The sequence below is a fragment of the Salvia splendens genome, chromosome 6 (genome assembly GCF_004379255.2).
Source record: "Salvia splendens isolate huo1 chromosome 6, SspV2, whole genome shotgun sequence".
NCBI lineage: Eukaryota > Viridiplantae > Streptophyta > Magnoliopsida > Lamiales > Lamiaceae > Salvia > Salvia splendens.
The window spans coordinates 28966248-28984680 of record NC_056037.1 but is presented as its reverse complement, the minus strand read 5'-3'; the positions used below and the strand labels follow the sequence as shown (position 1 = coordinate 28984680).

The 18433-nt window shown below is 41.8% G+C and overlaps 3 protein-coding genes and 1 long non-coding RNA gene across 5 annotated transcripts; 1 reads left to right on the top strand and 3 right to left on the bottom strand.

Moving 5' to 3' along the window:
- The first annotated feature begins 526 nt into the window (after positions 1 to 526).
- LOC121808277 lies at positions 527 to 911 on the top strand. Its single transcript, XR_006052169.1, has 3 exons — positions 527 to 561; positions 645 to 760; positions 855 to 911. It is a non-coding gene; the product is annotated as an uncharacterized LOC121808277 (long non-coding RNA).
- Positions 912 to 6709: 5798 nt separating this feature from the next.
- Positions 6710 to 8095, bottom strand: LOC121809062. The gene has a single exon (XM_042209614.1). The coding sequence runs from the start codon at positions 8093 to 8095 to the stop codon at positions 6710 to 6712; it is 1386 nt and encodes a 461-aa protein (XP_042065548.1).
- A 354-nt stretch (positions 8096 to 8449) lies between these two features.
- LOC121809061 lies at positions 8450 to 9634 on the bottom strand. Its single transcript, XM_042209613.1, has one exon. It carries the CDS (start codon positions 9632 to 9634, stop codon positions 8450 to 8452), a length of 1185 nt encoding a protein of 394 aa, XP_042065547.1.
- Positions 9635 to 13493: 3859 nt separating this feature from the next.
- LOC121806186 (E3 ubiquitin-protein ligase RGLG2-like) lies at positions 13494 to 17805 on the bottom strand. 2 transcript variants are annotated; one of them, XM_042206133.1, is made up of 13 exons: positions 17492 to 17805; positions 17250 to 17292; positions 16747 to 17047; positions 15648 to 15732; positions 15418 to 15558; positions 15203 to 15316; positions 15019 to 15116; positions 14841 to 14920; positions 14656 to 14761; positions 14431 to 14558; positions 14151 to 14337; positions 14000 to 14056; positions 13494 to 13909 (listed from the first exon to the last, which is right to left on the bottom strand). In XM_042206133.1, the coding sequence occupies exons 3-13, from the start codon at positions 16951 to 16953 to the stop codon at positions 13829 to 13831; spliced, it is 1284 nt and encodes a 427-aa protein (XP_042062067.1). In that variant the 5' UTR covers positions 16954 to 17047; positions 17250 to 17292; positions 17492 to 17805; the 3' UTR covers positions 13494 to 13828. The 2 variants fall into 2 exon arrangements, with proteins under 2 accessions (XP_042062067.1, XP_042062068.1); XM_042206134.1 differs by lacking the exon at positions 17250 to 17292.
- Positions 17806 to 18433: the final 628 nt, after the last annotated feature.

The window sequence follows — 18433 nt, the reverse complement described above, 5'->3', positions numbered from 1 at the left end:
AAATTTACGTTCCTGAGAACTGACCCCCAACTTCCATATAATGGCCTTCACATTGGGGCCCTTGTGCTTCTTCAACACATTTGCCCTCACATGAAGCAAACAAAATTTGTGGTGTATCTGCGGGGCCCTAGTCATGATTTCAGAATCCATTGCATTCAAGAGTCCTTTATGCCTATCTGATATAATGCACACCTCCCTCTCGTATTTCACTACATGAGTTCTGACATGATCCAAAAACCACGACCAACTGTCATTGGTTTCTTCATCCACCACAGCATATGCAATAGGCAAGCATGTCTTGTTAGCATCAAAACCACAAGCAACAAGCAACTTACCTTTAAATCTTCCTCGAAGGTGAGTCCCGTCCACTGTTAACACCGGTGCGGCCTTCTGGAACGCATGTATTGCAGGCCCAAATGCCCAGAAAACATAGTTGAACACCATTGTACGCCTCTGACTCAACAGATCGTTATGCTTCCACTCAACAATTGTGCCCATATTCTGTGACTGGAGTTCAAACATGTAGCTTGGCAACTGCCTAAACGACTCCTCCCATCCACCGTATACAAACTCTATAGCCTTTCTCTTTGCATACCACGCCTTCTTATAACTGATTAACACACCAAATCTGTCTTGAATATCAGCTATTATTGAGAAGACCTTGAAATCGGCACATTGTCGCACATGATGTCGAATCAACAGAGCTATCATTGGGGCTGAAAAGTTAGCATGATCTCTATTAGCACGATGGCCTATACAGGTATGTCGATTCTTCCACTTCCTAACTTCCCACATATCGTCATGCGACCTTTGTGTAACTGAAACCTCCCACTTACATTCCCTCGCCTTTTCAGCATCGGTGGTGCTGATGATGCCTGCCCCTGTGACTGTCGTTCCTGCTGGAAATTTGCATACAGCATGCCACCTTCTTAATTTGCTCTCGACAACCTTAAACTGTTTTTCATTCCATAAACTCCACATAGTTATAGCAGTTTTCACGTGTAGCTTGGAATCAAATTTTGTTCCCAACACAATCCGATGCGGCTCATTCTCATTCCAATACAAAAGGCTGTGTTCATTACCTCCCACATCATCCGATACTCCAGAAGGACGACTTGGTAATTCACGAAAGAATCTAAACCCATTAGGATTGTATTCCGGAAGTGGTTGTTCACCTTGCATAACAGGTTTACATGGTACTATCTCATCATCAGAACTAGCACCGACATCATCAGCACCATCACCATCACTGAGATCGGGGTCTGGCTCTGTCTCGGATAGTGGCCTTGGCTCATCAAGATCATCTGCATCATCTACCTCATCATTCAATCCAACACCAACATCAGCAACATCTACAACATCTACAACATCTACAACATCTCTCTGCTCATTCATTTGGTCCACCCTCGCAGATGATCCAATACCACACTCAAAACTCATTTGTTCAAACCTCGCAGATGCTCCAATACCATAATCAACAACTGGTGGGATTTCTTCACTCCTCACAGGTGAATACTCAACAAATAATTCAATACACCCACTTGAATTTTGAGCATTGTTGAACATAAACATTACACTATCATCATTGCGAATCACAGAACATGTATAACTCATACCGGAACCATAGACTATACATTGTCTCCATAATAATTCAATTGTGTGTTGGTTCATATCTATTCCCATCGCATCACAAATCATTGCTACCAACTCATAATAGGAAACACATGAATTTAATATAATGGAGCTCCTCGCACGAGGTGGGTCATAACCAATACCCATATGTGGTAGTTGAACTACTCTACCACCCCAATACAAACTCACAAATACTTGCATGATTTCTGCATCAAAAACATATAAACCAACGACAATTATGGACATTTTCCTACAAGCCCTAATTTGTATAAATTGGGTAAAACTAACAAATGAAAGCACAATAAACATGAATAATGATGAATGTAGCTAAATTGATGAACAAATTACCGGATCTTATGGAGAAATCGCCGGAAATTGCCAGAAAACGCCGGAAATCGCCGAGATAGAGGAATTGAAAGTGTATGAAGGTGCGTTCTGTGATCTGCGTGTGACTGGAGGCAGATAAAAGCCGCCTTAACGACGCATAACCAATGTGCGTCGTTCATGAGCGACGCACAACCCTTATGCGTCGTTAAGCGACGCATAATCCTTATGCGTCATTACTTAACGACGCATAATGGTTATGCGTTTCATTAAGAACGACGCACAATCATTATGCGTCACTCCCTCAATTAGAATGAATCTATTCTCCTTCATTAAATTGGAATTCCATTACTCTCTTAGCACAAAAGAAGAAAGACCTCGCCCACCAGCCAGTAGACAAGGTGGAAGAGAAACAGACCGAAGAGAAAGAGCCGAAGTCGGTCACTCCCCTGCCAGAAGCAGGGGAGAGTGATACACAAATCGAGGAGAAGGATACCGAGGTACAACCAGCGGAACCAGAGCAGGTGGTACCACCAGTATTGAAACCGAAAGCAGTTAAAAGGAAATTGGTGTTGAAAGGTGATCCAAAGGCAGAACGGCTGAAGCCAAAGAGAGTATCGCAAAGATGCCTCGGGAAATGGACATCCAGCAAGGCAGGAGCAAACACGGCAGCAAGTGCGTTGGAAATCTCTATTGAAGAAGACAGGGCTACTCCTACAAAACTTGGGGAGGAATCCTTGTCGGCTACCAACTTGAAAGATGCCTCGACAGCAACCGAGGTGGTCTCACCCATGCCGAGTGACCAGAGAGAAGAAACTGACTCGATGGCTGAGGGTCTGGACCTCGCATCAGAGTCAGTAGGTCACCCAGAGCCAGGAGATGACAATACCCATATCCGCTTGGAGACCCAGTCTACTGCCCAGAAGGATCCTTCAACACCAACAGAGGAGAGACCAGAGGAAAATGAAGACGGAGATGAGGACAGATACCGCAAGGAGAGGAAAAGGAAGGGGAAAGCCCCTGTTAAGAAAAAACTAAGCAGCAAGAAGCATCGCACGGTCAACACCGGCATCGCCATCATAGAGTCAGACCAGAGAGCCCCACCGCGCCGAAAGGAGCCGAGTGACAGTGAGTATACCGCAAGTGAAGAATCGGGGTCAGAAAGCGACGTCTCCCTAGAGGACGAGGAGTATGGCGAGAAGCAGTTCCCATACAACCATCGAGAGTTGATGCATTCTCCCGTTGAAAGATTGAAGTACCGGCATTGGAAGGTGGAGCTCACTGACGAGCTAATAAAAGACATGAAGCACTTCAGCACTAAAAAGCTTCAGGATGCGTTTGATGACAAGGACGACGACATCAAGCAGATTAAGAGTGGGAAGGTACTCTTTTTCCCAGCACTTGATGAATTGAATTCCCGTGAGCCTCTTTTGTTGCATTTGCGTGCGTTGGGTTTTGATTGGTTGTTGGAGAATGGAGATCCGAGTATACCTATAAGGCTGGAAAATTAGTTTTTCACTACCTTTAGATTCAAGGTCACTACGGATCTAGATGAAGAGTCCATAACCTTTAGGGTATTCGGAAGAGAGGTGAGCATAGCTTGATTGAGTGGACGGTCAGATTGGGAATGTGTAGTTTAGGAGAGGCCATAGGGCCAGAATGGAGAAGTAGGGAGAGGGGAATTCCCCGGAGGCACATCGAATTTGAGCCCCAGGAAACCTGGGAGGAACTTACTCACCCTGACGCAGGGCAGTTCCAGTCCACGATTTCTCGCTCCGTCCACTTCAACAACCCGATTTTGCATCTGGTACAGCTTTACCTGGATTTTAATTTGTTGGGGCAATCAAATTCCGCCATCCGAACTTCAATGACCAAACTGTACCTCCTCTGGTGTGCTAAGCGCGGGAGGACAGTGCACCTGGGCTTCTGGACCGCGTACCAGTGTCACCTCATCGCCACCCACCCAGCGAGGAACCTCTCCCTCTACCATATATTGGAAGTTTTTGTCAGGAACAACATAGCTATCTCGGAGGGAGAGGACTTATCCCCCTTGATGATGGTTGACCCTCCTGACCTCTTTGATACACCATTTTTCGTCCGAACGAACACCGTTTACATGAGGCAGGGCATACCATATTTCTACGCGATGGGAGAAGAAGCTATACCAGCCGGGAGAGCGACGGCAGCCCAGGGAACACCAGCGCAAGAGCAGAGGCAGAAGAGGTTGGAAAAAGCAGTGGCGGAGTTAGCCGATGAAAATAGGAAAGCAAGGGCGGAGTTGAACCGTTTGGCAACTGTGATGGAAGGAATCTTGAGGGAGTTGGCTGCTGAAAAGTTAGTACGAGAAGCTGGTACAAGCGGCCACGGAGGCCAGGAAGTCGGATCACAAGGACCCCAAACAGAAGCGGAGAAACAAGAGGACGGAGATGCCGAGGAGTCGGCCGAGCCTGAAGGAAACCAGTCCGAGAATGAGGAGGAGCAACCGGAAGAACCACCTGCACCACAACCTGCCCCGCGAAGGAGCAGGAGGAACAAGTTACCACCACCCCACCTGACCAGTTAGTTTTCTTTTTATTTTCAGTTTTTAGTTTTTCGTATTTTAATTGTGTTTTGTTTTTTTAGGTAGTATAATCTGTGTAGTATGTGAGCAAACCCTTTTCATAACATTTAGCCTACGCAATAGTCTAAGTGTGAGAAGTCAGGGTTCGTTATTTTGACGCATGTGTTGTGTTGTTCTGTTATTTTTATGCTTTCGTAAGCATGTTGGCTCACACTTAGCCCATTGCATGGTCTAAGTGTGAGAAGTTTATGTATATATGTATTTTGTAATTGTTGGATTCTGCTTAGGTTTTAAACTCTCTTACTTAGCCTATTTTATAGTCTAAGTGTGAGAAGTTTTAGTTTTTAGCATGTCGTTTTGTTTGTCATGTTTGTGTGTCCACCGTACTGGCCATTACCTTTTCCACTTCACAGCCTTATCTGAGGGCAGACACTTGTGAAGTGGGAGGGGGGAGGCAATGGCCAGTATGATGTATGTGTATATATGTGGTCTGTGTTTAAGTGTTTGTGTAGTGTCTAGGTCTAGTTTTTTATTTGATTGGGCTTAAAACTCAACTGTCTTAAGCTGACGGTGAGGGGAATTGAGGGAGATAAGACATGCTGGAAAATGGAAACCACCCCCCTTAGTATCTCCTAGTCAGTACGGATGATGCGAGTATGAGAGAAAAGCCCACACTTAGAGCCAAAACACAAAAGCCCTTTTTAAATATGAGTTAAAAGCCTAAAGTAGAACCACTTTCCACTAATTCAGAAAAGAAAAAAGTGGCTGCCACAAGATGCCTAGGATGAAGTGACTGCGTGTAGCAACACTGAAGGCAGTAGGAAACCCCACCCCCCCCCAAAAAATATTTTCCAACTCTTAGAACCCCACTTTCTAGCCATACACATACCCAGATATAACCCCTACCCACTGGGATTGTGTGTGCAAGGCATGAGACGATTGGAGCTTACTGGCCAGAAAGGTGTATAAGAAGGCAGGAACCAGCTGGGCAAGAAAGTTTGGAAGAAAATCGACCAGGGAGTTATCCCAGGTCCAAAAAAAGAAGAAGAAGGTATAAGGGTGGCGAAGCCACAAAGAAAAAAAAGAGGAAAGAAAGAAAAAAAAAAGAAAGATAAAGGAAAACGGTCAGAAAAACTTGGCCACAAAAAATAAAGAAGGCATAAGGGTGGCGAAGCCACAAGAATGCTACTGACCAGTTGGAGATCAAAGCCAGAAGCGCCAGCCAAGAGAAGCAACAACCAAGAGCCCAAGCACACACAGTTCCCCCACATCATATAAAGTAGAAGTTTTTGTACCATAGAGCCTTAGGAACAACCACCCAAGACGCTACAAGCCAATAGCCCCGTTACAAGCCTTTAAGCCCTTCAGTAGCTGCACGTGAAATCTAAGTCCGAAGCAATTGTGGTTGAGCATTATGAGAGAATGCAGTCCTAACATTCCCGATGAGGTATGAGTGACTGAGTGAACCTAGTGTTTGGCCGAGGGTATGGGCGATCTTGACGAACGGGTATACTGATTGGAAAGAAAGGGGGGGCAGAAGTTCAAGGCTATCTAAGGCCGGATTGCACCTGACCCCGAGGGGAGGGATGGTTGAAAATATAGCCCAATTACTGTGTTAATGTGTCTAAGTGTTTTAGTTTTCTTTTATGTGTTTGTCTTTGTTATGTGTATTCTTTGCGTCATAGTTAGAGTCTAGGGTAGGATAAAGTCAGTCAGGGGAGTAACCAGGCTAGAATTTGACTTACTTCTTTTTGTTTGTTCTTCACGCTTGAGGACAAGCATGTGGTAAGTGTGAGCAGTTTGATAAGTCGTATTCTAGGCCTTGGTTACTGGTCAGTATAATGTGCATAATTAGAATATACTCTGCAAAACAGTTGCTAAAGTGAGCAGGGAAGTGTTCTAGCCAGTACGGGAAGGTTCAGAGAATTCAGGTGAAAAGGGCATCAGAATGTTGCTATACTGGCCATTATGCATGCCAAAAAGGCTCGAGATGGAGAAGAAGGATTGCTGGGAAGATCAGCCACAAGTAAGGGCAAAAGGGTCATTTCGCGAAGAGAGTCTACCCTAAAAATCAAGGGCAAGCCTCCCTATAAAAGGAAGCCACTTAGAGAGAGAAAAGAGGATGAACTTTAGGAAAAACACTCTTAGTTAGAGTAGTTCCCTCTCGGCATATCAGTCCTACAGCCTAGTCTTTCATATTCTTGTTCCTCCCCACAACCAGGGTTGATGTAATACTCCGCGGGAGAAAAGCCCGTTGAAAAATTGAGCAACCGCTTCGATAATGTCTTGGCCGACGATGTCCCAACACTTGTGAAAGAAAGCAGCTGTGTACCTATCCGGGCACGGTGCACTATCGGCCGAAATGTCCCATGTTGCCTGCTTGACCTCCTCGGCTGAAGGTGTCGCGACCAACCCCATAAGATCTGTCGTGGGTGGGAGTTGGTGGATGAGATCAAGGTTTGGCTCGATCATGTCTGGGACTGGTGGTGCCAGAAGATCTTGGAAGAAGACCGTGGCTGATTCTTTGATTTCTGATTCCTCCTTGATGACCCAATCCCCTACTTGAATTTCGTGAATGCGAAGTCTCGCTCTTTTCTGCTTGACCCAACTTTGGTAAAATTTGGTATTGATATCCCCCTCCTTGAGCCACCGGACCGAGGCCTTTTGTCTCCAGAGGTCCTCCTCCATTTTCAGCAAAAGAATATACCGTGCAATGTGTTTTTTGATGTTCGCTCTGTTCGGGGTTGAGGGGTCCATCTCGAAGGCTGTTTGTGCCGCCGCCACCTCCGTCTCTGCTTCGCTAAGGTTAGCGTGGAGGTTTCCGAACACATTCTTGTTCCAATCTTTAAGCGTCTTCTTGAGTGTTGACAACTTGATTTGGAGATAAAGGAGACCCTCGGCCTCCATGGGTTGACTCCAGCTTGTTGCCACAGTTTCCTTGAAACCTTCATGCCTGAGCCACATGTTTTGGAAGCGGAAGGCCTTCCCTTGGGCCGTCAGGGCGACGATCTTGAATCTCATAAGAACCGGCCCATGATCTGACGCAACCCTTGGTAAGTTTGTGATTCTTGATGATTCGAACATAGTGAACCACTGCTCACTAACCAGCATTCTATCTAACCTCTCAAACAAATCATTTCTGGCCCACGTGTAGGGAGCTCCATCGAATCCCAAGGCCATCAGTCTACAATCTTTGATGACTTCTGCAAAATCCAGCATTTCCGTTTGTCTGTTGGAATCACTTTCGGATCGATCTCGAGGGTGGAGGATGGTGTTGAAATCCCCACCTATCATCCACGGCCGCCCATTCAAGTTTTCCCCAATTTCACGTAGTTTACTCCACAACGGGTACCTATCCGCCCTTGCACACTTTGCATAAACCACTGTGATTGCCAACGGTCGAGCCAAAGTATTCATCGTGAGGAGTCCATGAAAGGCCTGCTCCGAGTCGACCACCACTTCAAAACTTGAACCTTCTTTAACGAACACCCAAATTTTCCCAGATACATTCACTCCCTTAAACTCAAGCCTGAGCAGCTTCGAGTAGAATTTCGGATTTGGTTGAGTGAACGGTTCCATTATTGCCAAAAAGGAAATATTATAACGTGAGATTAGTCTTTTGATCACGTTCCTGGGGGATGTTTTCACTATCCCCCGAACGTTCCAAAACAAAATGTTGAGAGACATAATTAAACAGGGATATTCTTACCCCGGCGGGATGACTTCCGCCTCTCCAATTCTTTCGGTTGTTCCTTGTCACTCTCGGTTGGGAAATCCGGATCATCTGCCTCAAAGATCACCAGGTCATGTGAGTGGTGTATGGATGCAGCCTCTCCTGATGTCCCTTCTTCTCCAAATTGTTCATCACCGAAAGTTTCCATTTCCATAAGGGAGTGATACTTATTTGCGCTGATGTAGTTCATCATCTCACCCTCAATCCGATTGTTCCCCTTTCCTTGGAAACCGACGGAATGTGGGCCTTTTTTTGACTTGGGATGTTGTCCCGCCCCTTTTATTACGGCTCGACATCGAGTGCGAGGGCTGGGCCCCATCTGCATTGTTGTTCGACGTGTTGATTCCCGACGGTCCCCATGTTTTCCTTCCCTGTTTTCTCCCCCCTCTCTTGCTATGTTCCCACTCCTCTTCATTTCGCGGTGGCCCGATGATGTCCAGGTTGTTTGATTGCGGGTCATGGTACGCTCCAAGGACACCCAAATCTGTTCCCTCGTCTCTATCGTGATTGGAATTGTGTTTACCCTCCTTTTCCGCCCTATGCCATTCATAGATCACCCTTTTGCCTTGTTTTTGCGCAGCGTTACCTTTCTCACTTTGGTCGTTGTAACCCTTTCCCCTTGCCGTGTTATTATCAAAGTTTCTCCTAGGCGGTCTTTCCTTTTTCCCAAAAGCATAGCACGTCTCGGTTGCATGCCCCACATGTTTACATTCGGAGCAAAAAGAGGGGATCTTGTCCCATTTGACTCGTTGGATTGACTCCCTCCCACAAATATCAAGAATTATTTCCTCTGGCGCCGGTTTGGTGATATCAATTTCGAGGCATATGCGTGCAAATGAAAGCCTTGTTTTGTTAGCCGTGGCCCTATCAATTTGAATGGGATTCCCTAGGAGTTTTCCGATAGCAAAGAGTGCGGAGTGATCGAAAAGGTGGATCGGCAAGCCGATTAAGTTACACCATATCGCCGCAACTGGAGACTCGCAAAACACATCGAATTCTGGCGACCACTTGAAGACCCTCATCGGATGCCTATCCACGAACCACACTGGCATGTCTTTCGGTTCGTTAAGAAGTTTTGCGTAGTTCGCTAGGTCCTCGAGTTGGATGAGGATGTGCTTGGCATTGATATACTTCCATGAAAATCCTCTCGCAAACCTCATATTATCGAGTGACTTTTGGATTTGATATGTCGCCGGGATAGAGTGGGAAAACTTCCCCACGATAGCGTATCCGAGATTATCTGCCAGTTGCTTTGTCTCGCTCCCGGAGAAATAAATGGATGGAATGTCGTTGCTGGACGAAGCGAAACCCATGCTTTTGATTTTGCTTGGTTCGAATGGTAGCGGACCATTGGGGTTATTATGATCCCGTAACAAGTCCGCCATGGTCGGTTGATTATTGTTGCGTTCCCCCTCTTCCGCCGAGCTTGGGTGTTGTGTTCCGCTTGACTTGGCTTCCGGCATGGATTCATTCGCCGGCCCTGGTTGACGGCTGAATTGCCCTGTTTTATATGGGGAGAACGTCGTGTTTGACTTTCCTTGCCACTTCACTACTTCCCCTGTTTCAAAAGAGTTACAAATCTTTTTTGTTCTTCCTTTCTCCAAAGGGGAAATTGATCAAGCGGAGCACTATATGGCTTCAGACCCCTTGCTCCTTCCGCATTCAAGCCCTCCGCTTGCGTCCTAGTGAGCAAAGCCACTTGCGAAGCGACCGAGTGCTTGATCTCCATTTGGTCAACGTTGATGAGCGGCTGAGTTTCGATTCGGTCCAAGGAGTCGGCAGCATCTAGGTGGGCCAGGATCAAGAGAGGGTATGTTGGCTGTTCATGTGTCTCCTCGGTCATGCAGTCACGTGATTGTTGGGCTGGGATTAAGGCCAATTGTCTTTCTAGGATGCAACTTGTCTCCACATCCATTTCCGGAAAGTTGACTGCTGCAACATTTGAATTTTTTGTCTCCATCGCTTTATCGTGTACCTCTCCTCTAGGTTGTACCGTTGCCTCGATCTTTGTTGCAGTACCCGACACGTCTTCGCCGTTATCCGTTTCCGTTGCCGGCCGGCCATGGATGCCGAGTTTTGTGCTGTGTGAGATTGTTGTCCCATCTGGGTTTTCTTGTGTGTCTTCTTTGTTCGGTACCCCCATGGCCTCCGACTCTTCTCTTTCAACTTTGTCGCCATCTCCTTTTCCGGATCGGAAGATAGTTGCCTTGCACTTCCGGTCGCCCTCCTTGGCCTTATTCTCCTATGTTTGTTCCGGCCCAAAGTCGATTTTCTTACGGATTTGTTTATCATCCGCAAAAGGTGAGGCTATGAATCTCTTCCGCCCACCCTCCTTCGTCGGAGGGGTCGGTGTACTCTTCCTCGCGCGTAGTTTTGTTGTGACATTTTTTATTTTCATCTTTTGCATTCCTCTCTTTGTTTCAGCGGGTTGTGTAGCCGAGAAGGTCATGGGCATGTCGGATGGGCTTCCTTCTCCGGGACCCTCAAGACCTTCTTCGCCATGTGGAGGCGGCATGGTCAACCCCGTCGGAACCCAAACCACCGGGTTACTTCGAGGGTAACGACGCAGGCTAGAGAGCTTCTCGGTTGTTGACGGAAGTGGCCGGGTAAAAGCGTGGGGCACCGGCAGGCGTCGTTGCGGTGTTGTGCGACGGGCAGCGTGGTGGTGGAGCAGGTGAACTCTTCCCGAAGCTTTGGGAACGACGTACGGTGAATCGGTTCCGGCAAGCGCACGCCAGCAGCCAGTCGGATTCGAGAGAGAGAAATTCCTCTTGAAGTAGCTACTCTTTATTTTCCTCTGCTCTTAGAACTCAACTGTCTCTCTCTCATTCTCTACGTGTGTATTTGGGATAAGACTTAATAGTCAATACCATCACAAACTTCTAATTGAATTGGGATAAGACTCAATAGTCAATACCATCACAAACTTGGTTGGTTGTATTATTTTATACTCCCTCCGTACATAATAATTGTCACTTTTTTCCATTTCGGTCCGTCCCACAATAATTGTCACACTTCATTTTTACTATAAATGGTAAATAGGTCTCACATTCCACTAACTCATTATATTCACATTTTATTATAAAACAAATATAAAAAAGTGGGTCTCACATTCCACTAACTTTTTCAACCAACTTTTCTTTATACTACCTTCGTCCAGCATTAACTGTCACATTTATTTTTTTACACTCGTTTTGTAAAAATGATAATAAATAGTTAAAGTGAAAAAATAGTAAAATAAGAGAAATAATAATATAAAGAAGAATCTTCTCTACTTTATTTTCTCTTTTATTTTACTATTTCTCAACTTTAACTATTTACTATCATTTTTATAAAACGAGTGCAGAAAAACAAATGTGACAGTTAATGCGAGATGGAAGTAGTATTTTTTAAAATCTGTGCCCACAATAAAAATGACAATTATTGTGGGACGGAGGGAGTATTTTTTGTAAAACAAAGTCATTCAACTCATAAAAGTAACCATATAACTATTGTACCAAATGGTAATTAACAGCAACTTACATTTTTCTTACCACCGACTAATTAAATTAGGAGTAGCAGACAATCCTAGGATTGCATACTCATATTTATTCCATAATTTATGTCAATTCCTATCTAAGCAATGAGAAACCAATAGGTAGAGCAATTAAAATAGTGTATGTTACATAAGCAAAGTGAAAAAAAAAATTGAAAATGAAACATGAATAATAATTTATAAGATAGATCAGGCAATCCTAGGGATTGAGTAGGATGAATTGAGAGATGGATTGACCTGCATAAAGAGATAATTTCCAGCAAAAAGCTCACCAAAATGAGAGTGGCTTTCCCTCAATCTCTTGCACACTTTTTTCCATGCAAACTTGACCAATCTTGCCTTTACTTTCAACAATCTCTTCAAATTTGGGATCTTCACTCTCAATCTTTTCTTGAGGTGAATCCTTTTGAGCCTTGAGCTTCTCAGCCTGCCGATCACTTTCTCGCGGAGGTCGTAGTACTCGTCGTCGTCGTCAAACCAAGCCTCGTGCCTTAGCCGCTCGTACGAGCCCTTGGTATTCGAGGCCATGGCCATTCAAGATAGAGAGGGAAAAAAATGTGGGATGTCCTTTTCTAACAAACAGTTCATTCAAATAAGCAGTGTGTGTGTGTGTGTGTGTGTGTTGCTAGTGCTTGTGATTATAAGAGGTGGTTATTAGGTTTGGTGTTTGTTGAGTGCATTTATTGTGATGAATTGATTGGTTTCATTAGTTTAGGATTTGCAATTGACCACGCAAATATTCTCTCATTCTTATCTTAGGGACAAAAGGTGATTCGCTCACCCCAGGCGCCCCCATAACCCGGCCCGACATCGCTATGGAGGGGTTCAAACACGGTACCTCAGCGGCCCATTAGGTGGGAGGAACTTACACTGGTAAGTAAGCACACAAGGAGCCACCACAGTGGTGAAACTCCCACACTGCGGCTGCCAGCATTCGATCCTGTCTGCGGACAATCTACCACCCAGGAACCAACTGAGTTAAGCCCGTGCGGGCTTCTCTCATTCTTATCTTGTTTATATCGTTGGGGTTGGATCATATAAAACTCATTTTAATACTATACAAATTATGTGATATGTGATAGTATAATGTACTCACTTCTTCCCGAAATATAACATATTTTAGGCTTTTGATTTTGTATGAATTATCTCTCCCCTATTAAAATTTTCAGTTTCCAACTGCCTCATTTAATATGCTTTTTGTTGAATACAAAAATATAGTTTGGAAGTTTTGTTTTTTCCCCCATTTTGGGCTCCTTGAGTTTATTGGAGTATGAACTTAATCTCAGAGTCAGAGGGTTCTAAAAAATGGTGTCAATTTATATTTCTCAATCCTCTGCAAAAGCTTCAAAGTTCAAACGTCTTATATTTGGAAAGGATGGAGTACTATTTGAAGCAAAATCAACAAAAGCTTAAAACGTCTTATAGTATTTGGGAAGGATGGAGTACTAATAAAGCAAAAGCTTAACATGTTACTATTTTTTCTCAATAAATAAATAGAATAGGAGATAGACGATGGGCTTAAACGTAAATATATATTCTTTATATTTATTGCAAGCTGTTGTGTTTTGGTGAAAGAGTAAAGAGAGTAGTATTTTTTTTAAAATGAAAAATTATAAAAAGTTGTACCGCGTTACTACCACAAGTTGCGAATTAATAACCGAACTAAATTTACAGAATAAATAGACCGCAGTAGTAAATAGGGAGTAGAGTAATAGTCCTTTTCTCTTTCAATCAATTTAATCATGAAAACTCTAATTTCCAAAAGAGTTTCCAAGAACAAAACAAAGCTTTTATCAACAATAAATTAAAAAATAAATTCTGAAAAAATCAAGGTAATTGAACTCCTAACCCAATGCTATAGGTTCAAGCTAGATCTCACCAATCTCTCTATATATGAAATACTACTAGGCAAAAGAATAAAGATATGATATGGCAACCACAATATATGCACAAAAACACATGAACAAACTAGCTACCTTGCATCAAGAAACTGAAGAAATTCAATGCTATGGAGTCGATAAACGAGCAACGGTGTAAATCAACTTCAGTAGAGCTTGATTCTGGTCGTGATTTTACTGCGGCAGATGGGGCATAGTTTAAGAGGTTGGCCACAATCACGGCACGTCTGAGAATAAGAAATGCAATCGCGTACATCAATAAATCGTGTAGCAGCATGGATTCGTTCTGTTAGTAATACAAGGGCAGATGGTTATACCTGGTGACCACAACCAAAGGCCATGTCTTTCGGGTTAGTAAGGCAAATCGGACATGTCTGTAAAACCCAAACGAAATAAAGTTGTTATTCGGAAAAAGCATTGTTCCCATCGTATTGTAGTACTTGAGGGACTCTATAGCGAGATTTATACCTGGTTTTCATCAAGAGAGGTTGTGGCAGTATCAGGAGAAGGAGATGTAGTATCTGCAGCAACATTGTGAGCAACGTATGAACTTGAGCTATGTTGAGAGCTCATTGCCTTTGAGACCGAACGAAAAGCAGCACCACAGGCAGGAGGAGGACGGGCAACCCGTTGGGGCACATTCCCATTCCTTCGGCTAAACCACACGAATTAGGATTAAACTAATAGAAAATTCTAGCACATGAATGTATCAGAATGAGCAAGTATACAAAATCAGAGCAATGATTACCCTAATAAACTAAGCTCCATTGTTGCTTTATATTGAGTTGGAAGTTCCATCAGTGCTGAAAGAGCGAATTCTGTCTCCTTCTGGGATTGCTGTGCACTTTTTGACATGATTTCGGTGAAATTGACAAACTGGGAGGACACAAAAATTTAGTCAGCAAAGAGAAATATTAGTAAGTAGTAGGAGTAGTAATATTCAGTTATCACAAATTACAAGCAAGCAACGGACCTGGAAATTGTCAAAATCCCGAGCAGGAATGTTGTCATCAAATTTCCTCATCATGTCCCAGGGGCCATCTCCAACCCCAACCAAAATAATAGATAGAGGAACCTTGCTGCAAAAGTTACAGAAATGTTATTTTAAGACCATAGAAGGTTCACAAACATATTTCGCATATGGTGGCAGAAACTTGCCTAGCTTTAACAATTGCATTAACAGTTTGATGCTCTTGTGGACTTAAACCCCCACTCTGAGTATCAATGCTTCTGGTAACCTACAAATATGAATATGATTAGTTGCTAAGAGATGCCTCGTCAGAGGCGATATTACAAGAAAAGAGCGCTTCTAAGAAAAAGGTACCAGGACTATTACCTGTCCATCTGCGATGATCAGTAGAACATGATACTGGCCTCCACTCTCCTCAACAATAGTTGTAGCCATTTCAATTACTGGCGCAAAAGATGTCGGACCTGAAGCAGTATGGCAACATAGCTAGACATAAATTATCAAGCATTCAAATACTAGGCTCTATAAGATGGGTATGAAGATATCTAACCTGCAAGTCTCAAAGTAGGAACAATTTCTCTGTATAAACTCAAGACTTCCTCAAATCCATTGCAGAATCTTCCATCATGATGGAAACTAAATACATGCTGATCATGAGTTGATGCTGCCAACGTTAATATTAAAAGAACCGATGAATACATTTCTGGGTGAATCAGATCAATTATATTCTGCTTATGAGTAATCACAAGTTTAATGTGCACTAACCATCTCCAAATCCAAAACACGGAATCATGTTATCGTCATCAAAAGCCACCAAGGTTTTCCCAATAATTGATATCGCTTGCTCATAGGGATTCAAACTGTCGCCAATATGATGTAAGCTTCGGCCATTATATGACTTCCTGCCTAGAGACGGAGTCGAATTCAAGATAATTCTCCAAATGATCCGGCATCTAATTAAAATATCTACCTAAAAAGTAAAGAGAGAACTGAACCTGTCCACTCATTGCTCTTAGTGAAATCAATTCCAACAATAAGGTTGGAAGACTCAAGACCCTCATGTGCTAGAGCTTCAGTAACCTAGAAAATTATAATTTTCATAGTTAATGCATTTCTAAAAAAAGAAATATACTTTAAACGGATTCAGAAAAGTAGCAACAGAAATTAAATTATACAAAATCAAAACACAAAAACAAGCATTATCTTTATCAACAAAAATGATGTATCTTTGGAATATGATGCAAAAAAGATAAGGAATACCTATATTTGATGACATACATCAACAACTTGAAAACAGAGGGAGAGACAGAAATCTCAAGAAGTTCAAATTCAAAACACATGTATCATTCTACTTCAGTATAATTTCTGTTTATTTCAATTTTCCCAAACATCAGCATGCCAAATATTCTTTTCATTTGAAACTTTTAGGATTTTTTTACCATTTATCGCCAATTTTCCCACATTAATATATAATAATAATAATAATAATAATAATAATGATGATAATAATAATAATAATAATAACAATAATAATAATGCATCGGTTTTAGATGCAAAATCCACAATATGTTACACTGGGACAACCAAAACTCTGGCTAACATGGTTTCAATAATATCACTGAGAAAGACCTACACAAATCATCAAGCACCGCTCTCCTATGTAAAACAGTTCATCATGTCTCATGACTCTCATCATAGTAATTACTAAGATGGCATGTTCAAATTTCCAAAAAGAAAATGTGTTGATGCACAGACAATTTTTGCCTATGACTCAAAGGTGCTTCAATGGTCTTTTCCAGATTCCAGCAAAACTGTCCCAATATTTATGATTCATTTTTCTGATAAATAGTACAACCTCTTATCCCTTTATTCCTTTTGCATTGTCCATAAAACACATTATGGCAACAATTATTCATCAACAAAATTTTCTCCAATATTCTATCCACACCATATAATGATCCTAAAAGGCTAACATAGTTCTTTTCATCGCATAGGATATTCAATTACCAATAACATAAAAAATGAATACTACCACATAAATCAGAAAAATGTGCACACACTTTTGTTCTCTGTCAATACAACTCTCACACATACCTCCTCCAACGACTTATAATTGTCCGCGATCCTCGAAAACCTCCTATCGAGCCTCTTCTCCGGTCGTGACTGAGATGGAGCCCCATTTTGACCTTGAGGAGCGTAGCTTTGATGTGGTGACCGATGCTGCACAGGGTGATTCTGAGGAGTCATTGAAGATTGTCCCCAACCACCCCGATTCCCAGAACCAGAGCTTCTGTTCCCCATCAACTCAATCGACCTTGTAAATTTTTTAATTCTAATCCTCAATAATCACAGAAACAACACAACCTCGTCTCAACTATTTCAGAGCTCCAAAATCCTGAAGGAAAATGAATCGCACCGAATATTCAATGGAAACGCCCAATGCAAGTTGGCGGACCAAAATTCAAAAAATTAATAAATTCAAACGGCAAAAAGTAAGCGCCACTTTTTGCACATTGCAATTATTCAAATTAATTATATAGCACGAAATCGGTGGGCATATGCCGCCATAAAATTATTCAATAACGTGTTCAAATTACCCGCAACGACGGCTGCCGACGTCGCTTTGAGACGCCTCTCTCTCTGTATAAATGTAACAGTATGTAATGAATGACGAATCAAGTGGAAACGCAGGAAATTCATACTTTTTAACTACAGGAAAAACCTAAAATAATCATAAAATCGTTCCGTATGTTGAATGAAAACTTGAAATTCCAGCAAACAAAACTAACAAAGTTTCAGTCAAAAATCAATCTCCAATTTTGCACTGAAAGCAAATTACCGTGAAATCAACTGCACCGATTAAGATTCCTATGGCTGGAAGAAATTATCTGGCAATTTAAAGCAATGAACATTGCGTGCCAAACCGAAACCTGTGTATCAATCAGTGCATATCCATAATTATTTTCTAGATTTTCAAAATATATTTTCATGTACAAAAAAGGCATGTCTACTTTCACTTAATAATTTTTTAAATCTTCTTGCTCATGCTATTATATCAAAATATCTGAAATTCGAAAATATGAAAATTCGATTTGAATTTGATATTTGATTTGGATTATGAAACTTATGGTTCGGATTGGATTGGAATTTTAAAAATCGGAAGTAATCCGAAATCCAAAATATATTTGCATACATATATATGTATAATAAAAATTTATTATAACTATAAAACTATTTTAATCGTGTTTGATATGTGATTTTCGGATTTGGAGTTAGATTTTTGAAATTTTATATTTTTTATGTACTTTTGGATTTTTAAGATGGAATTTGAATTTTTTTTAATTGAGCAATATTTGATCTGAAATCTACTGCTCACCCTAAATTGATTTTTTGGAGTACTATTTATAACTCTCTTTCTTGCAATCAAATCCAAAGTCTTGATTTTTTCCCTGATAAAAAAGTACTATATTTGATTTGGAAAGAAATGTAAAAAAATTTATGATTGAATAAGTCAATGAAATATGAGTCTCATTTATATTAGTTTTATAATAAATGTTAGTGGAATAAATTGATAGAACGTGAGACCTACTTACCATTTATGAATAAAATAAAATATAATTTTTATCGTGAGACATATAGAAATATTAAAATATGACTTTTTGTGGAACGGATAAGTATATCCATTTCATTTTGTACTATCCAATTTGCAATGGATCAATTAACAATATTGAATTTTTTTATCAAATGATATTAAAAAAATATTTTTTTGAATAATCTAATT